General features: G+C 52.5%; 1 protein-coding gene across 1 annotated transcript in view; it reads right to left on the reverse strand.

Annotated features, from left to right (window-relative positions):
• LOC116217192 (putative protocadherin beta-18) overlaps positions 1-4925 on the reverse strand; it is a 13428-nt gene extending 8503 nt beyond the window's left edge. Inside the window, exon 1 of the mRNA XM_031555633.1 lies at positions 2055-4925. Within this exon, the coding sequence (XP_031411493.1) occupies positions 3009-4841 (1833 nt within the window). The 5' untranslated portion in view covers positions 4842-4925 and the 3' untranslated portion in view covers positions 2055-3008. The remainder of the gene's footprint in view (positions 1-2054) is intronic.
• Between the last annotated feature and the right edge of the window lie 347 nt (positions 4926-5272).

The following is a 5272-nucleotide window of genomic DNA, read 5'->3' on the forward strand; positions in this document are numbered from 1 at the left end:
TCCCTTCCCTCTAGCAGGCCAACTGCACCACCCAGCTTGGTACCATCTGCAAACTTGCTTAGGGTGCACACAATCACAGAATCATGGAATGGCTTAGCTTGGAAGGAACCTCAACGATCATCGAGTTCCAACCACCTTGACGCAGTCAAGGTCCTGTCCATGTCACCCACAATGATGTCAAATGGCACTGGCCCCTGAGAAATGCCACTCTTCACAGAACTGCACTTGGGCATTGAGCCATTGATCACAGTTCGCTGAGTGCAAACGTGCAGCCAATTCCTCATGGAGTGAGAGATCCATCCATCAAATTCACTTCTCTCCAAATTGGCAATCACGATGTTATGTGGGACTGTGACCAATCCTTTGGATAAGTCCAGGTAGGTGACATCAGTTTCTCTCCATTTATGCACAAACGCTGTAACTTCATCATATAAGGCCGCCAGGATTGTCAGACATGACTTGCCCCTGGTGAAGCCATGTTGGTTACCATCAATCGTCTCCTCTTTATTTTCCATGTGCCTCAGAAGGGCATTTGGGAAGATCAGTCCCATGATCTTGGCAGGCACAGAGATGAGACTGAGTGGCCTTCAAATCCCTGCATCTTCTGATTTTCGCCTCTTCAAAATGGTGGTTATGTTTCCAATTTTCCAATCAGTGAGATACTTCACCAGTCTGCCATGGCCTTTCAAATATGATGGATAGAGAGTTGGCAACTTCATCTGCCTCAGAACCCATCGATGGATGTCATCAGGTCCCATGCACTTGTGCACCTGCAGGTTCTTTACATGATCACCCATCTGATCTTCACTGACAGCAGGCAGATCTTCCTTCTCCCAGTTCTTACCTTTGCTTTCTGCAGTTTGGGCCATGTAGCTAGAGCCCTGGCTGGGGAAGACTTTCACAATCCCTATCTTACCACAGAGAAATCTCTCTCAATTCACAGTTAACCTTTGCTCATGTCGTTGATTTTGGGCAGTATATACATTTCTGAATAACTACTAGCAAGGATGAAGTACAGGACAAGTAACGTTTTATTAGAAATGTCTGATGAAGACACTGAGATCTCAGTAAGAATTGCAACTGCTGCCAAGAAACCACCCTGATGCATTGGTTTCCCCAAAGAAAAGGTGAATACCTTAGTAGTTTCATGTTTTTGTTCCCCTTTTGATTTAACATTATGAAAAAAATAGTAAAAATTTAAATGTTTTGTTACATAATCATAATAACGTCATTCTAAGGGCTGCTCCAAAAGTAATGCCTCCCATTGTTTGTGGCCCACGATGTCCAGATGTACATGGTACAGCAGCAGCAGATGAAGCTTCGTAGCAATATTCCATACCGTTTTGTAACTGAGGGACAGATGACAGCAGAGGAGCAGTCCGACAAAATGGCATCTGACTTGGAAGTGTGTCTGAAGTAATAATGCGTCATTGAACTCCACCATGCAGAAAATACTGAACCCTCTGATATTCGTCAACACTTGCTGAATGTTTATGGAGACCAGACTATGCAGCTGAACACCATGAGGTGTTGGGTGATGTGCTTAACAGTGGGAACACTGGATCACCTCTGCTGGTAAAGATTATTATGAGCGCAAAATGCAGGCTCAAGTCCACAGCTGGTGAATAAGCATTGCTATGTCAGTGACCATGTTGTAAAGCGGCGTTTTGTAGCTGTGAATCTGCACCATCCAACAGTGTTATTCTGCTATTTGTATCAGTTGAAGTTTCCAAGGAAATAAACAGGAGACATTACTTTCAGAGCAATGTACCAATATGCAGCCTCCACATTTCCGATTTACACACTGCAGCCCAGGGAAGCCAGAAGGTTGCACACCCATGTGTTACCGTGTGTCCCAACACCACCACTGCAGCTGTATTGCTGCCTGCTGCACTCAGCAATGACCCAGTTGAACAGCTGAGCTGCAGGCAAATGCATCAGAGCAGCTGGATAAGAGCACAGCTGCATGGAGAGACATCGTGACCAGGAGGCAAAGCACACAGCATACACAGGGAGAAGCACAACTCTGCAAAGCAAGAATGCAATGCCTGCACCTCTTGGAACACGAGAATGCAATGCCTGCACCTCTTGGAAATCTTAAGCCAGTAGAGGGAACACGAGGCATTCTAGACAAATACAAACAACCAAGCCCTCACAACCTCTCTTAGACACTCAGATGATGCCCAGTAGACTTCCAGAGGACCTTCAGCCACGCCAGCTCTGCCCCAGGTCTATCTGCTCTTGCTCCATCTCAAGTTAGAATGACTGAAACATTCATACAAAAGCATTTCAACACAAAAAGAATCTTTCACTGCAAAGGATAGCAGTACACACCGATGGCATTCAACATGAACCAAAATAAGAGACATAGAATCAAGAAGGTTGCATCATGGGGAATTTAAACAAAAAACTTCCTTACCCTCTTCATGATGTCCATTAAAGTCAGAGAATGCAGCCCATGTGCATAAAGCAAAGCTGCAACTCCCTGTGCATCGAGTGGACGTGGCTGGAAGATTAAAGATAGCAGGACAAACGTATTTCCAGGCTGGAGCATTGGCAGGTCCCACTCTCCTCACTCAGTGGCGTGCCTGGAAAGGCTTGGATGGAAGCCCTCATCTGCTAAAGGAAGCCAACCATGGAACTGATGAACTCTGCTCGCTTAACAGGTGGCACAAAATCCAGCCTCACATCCTGCACGGTCTGTCCTCATCCAGCTGACACACGGGCTGGCAGCATAAGCACAGGTGTGTGGACGTCTTGAAAGACAGGGAATTTCTGTTGTGGCAAGAGCTAGAAGGCTGAGGGACTGAAATCTACGTGAGATTCTGAAAGCACACTCTCAGTTTCCCTACTAATATCCACAGCTTCCGATTACAGCTACGTTCTTGTGAAACGGGATGTAAACTACAAAAGCAGATCTAAACAAGCAGACGTGGAGTTAACTATCAGATTACATGAGCTGCTATAAACAAGCCATGATGCTGCCTGAAGCGCAGAGCCAGTGCTAATTAAAAGCCGTTAAAGTGTCCCACAGACTGCATCCCGGGGCTCTCGACATCAGCATCCCCCGCGGCGACAGGGACGGCAGGGAAATGCTCAGCGTCGTCGCCAGCCACCGCCGTGCTGCAGTGCTGCGCTGGCAGGCTGGGCAGGACGGGCTTGAGGAACTTGAACTCGCTGTTGCCCGAGCCCGTGGTGAGGCTGAGCTCGTAGCAATAGGCGTGGGGCAGGGTCCCGGCAGCGGCGCCATCAGCCACATAGCTCTGCACGCCGCTGGGGCCGTAAAGCACGTGCCCGCTACTCGGCTCCTTGCTCTTGCACGCCTTGCAAGCCGCAAAGGCCGCCGCCGACACCAAGAAGAGGAGCGACACCAAGACCAAGGCGGCGATTAAAGAGGCCGTGAGGGCGCCGTCCTCCTCGTGTGCGGCGGGGCTCTGCTGCGGCAGCTGAGCGTCCCAGGAGCCGTGCAGGAGGAGCACGCTGAGCGCTGCGGTGGCCGACAGCGGCGGCCGCCCGTTGTCCCGCACCAGCACGACGAGCTTCTGCTTCGCGGCGTCCCTCTCCGTCGGCGGCCTCCTCAGCCGCACCTCCCCGCTTTGGGCACCCACGGCAAACAGCCCCGGCTCCGTGGCCCTCAGCAGCCGGTACGAAAGCCACGAGTTCTGACCCGAGTCGGCGTCCACGGCCACCACTTTGCTCACCAGGTCCCCCGCTTCGGCCCACGCGGGCACCGGCTCGCTCCAAGGAGGGCTGCCGTCCTGCGCGCTGGGGTGCAGCACCAGCGGCGCGTTGTCGTTCTCGTCCACCACCAGCAGGCGGACGCCCACGGTGCTGCTGAGGGGAGGCGAGCCCGCGTCCGCAGCGCTCACCACCACCTCCAGCTGCCTCAGCTGCTCGTAGTCCAGCGGCCGCAGCACGAACACGGCTCCGCTCTCGGAGTTCACGGACACGCACGAGCACGGCTCTCGTTCTGGGGGATGGGCCGGCACCAGGGAATAGCTCACCTTGCCGTTGGCTCCCGCGTCCGCGTCCGTTGCCTTCACGGCCCCGACGAGCAGCGCGGGGACGTTGTTCTCGTGCACGTACATGGTGTACGACGTCTGGTTGAAGACGGGCGCGTTGTCATTCACGTCGGAGATGTCCACGGTGAACGTGTGGCTGCTGCTCAGACGAGGAGACCCTGCATCTGCTGCCGTGACGATTACACTGTAACGTGCTGTTTTCTCCCGGTCCAACGCGCTCACGGTCACCAGCTCGTAGTAGTTCTTAAAGGCTGGCCGGAGGGAGAAGGGCAGCTGTTCTTCGAGGGCACAGCTGATCTCCCCATTCACACCGGAATCCTGATCCCTGACATCAAAGAGTGCGACCACAGTGCCAGGTGCTGCATTCTCAGGGATTGGGCTGTTGAAGGAACTGACCACGATCTCTGGTGCGTTGTCATTCACATCCACCACCTCTACCAACACTTTAGAGAGTGCTGACAGTCTTCCACCATCCACTGCCCGCACACTGAACTCGTGTTTCTGTGCAACCTCGTAATCCAAAGGCTTCGTGATACGGATTTCACCACTACTGGGGTCAATGATGAATGCTGATAGGATCTGGACTGCTGCTTGGCTGAACTGATAGGAAATGTCACCATTAATTCCCTCGTCTGCATCGGTGGCTACCACTCTGAGAACCACAGAGCCTTCTGGAGCATTTTCGAAAATCTTTGCATTGTACAGCTTCTGTGTGAAGGTGGGAGCATTGTCATTTACATCCAGAACTATGATGTGGATTTGAGTCGAACCACTCCTCGGTGGAGAACCCCCATCTGTGGCAACGAGAGTGAAATCCATCTCCGGTTGCTCCTCTCTGTCCAGAGGCTGTTGTAAAACCAGTTCAAGAACATTATTACTTTCACCGTGAGTCTGATAGGAGATACTGAAGTACTCGTTCTCAGGAACGATGCTGTAAGCCTGGATGTCATTGCTGCCAATGTCCAGGTCCTGAGCAGCCTCCACAGGGAAACGGGAGCCCGGGTCTCCCCTCTCTGGGATCTCAAAAGTCACTGGTTCTTCCGGGAAGACCGGCGAGTGGTCATTGATGTCCTCCACGGACACTTCAATGGGAAAGAACTGCAGCGGGTCGGCGAGCAGCAGCTCGAAGGCGAGCGTGCAGGTGCGGGAGCGTCCGCATATCTCTTCCCGATCGAGCCGCTCGGCGACAACGAGGCGGCCGTTGCCGCGCTCTAAGCGAAAGTGCTGCCGGCCGGCCGGCGAGGCGATGC

Source organism: Meleagris gallopavo, chromosome 15 (genome assembly GCF_000146605.3).
Source record: "Meleagris gallopavo isolate NT-WF06-2002-E0010 breed Aviagen turkey brand Nicholas breeding stock chromosome 15, Turkey_5.1, whole genome shotgun sequence".
Lineage (NCBI taxonomy): Eukaryota > Metazoa > Chordata > Aves > Galliformes > Phasianidae > Meleagris > Meleagris gallopavo.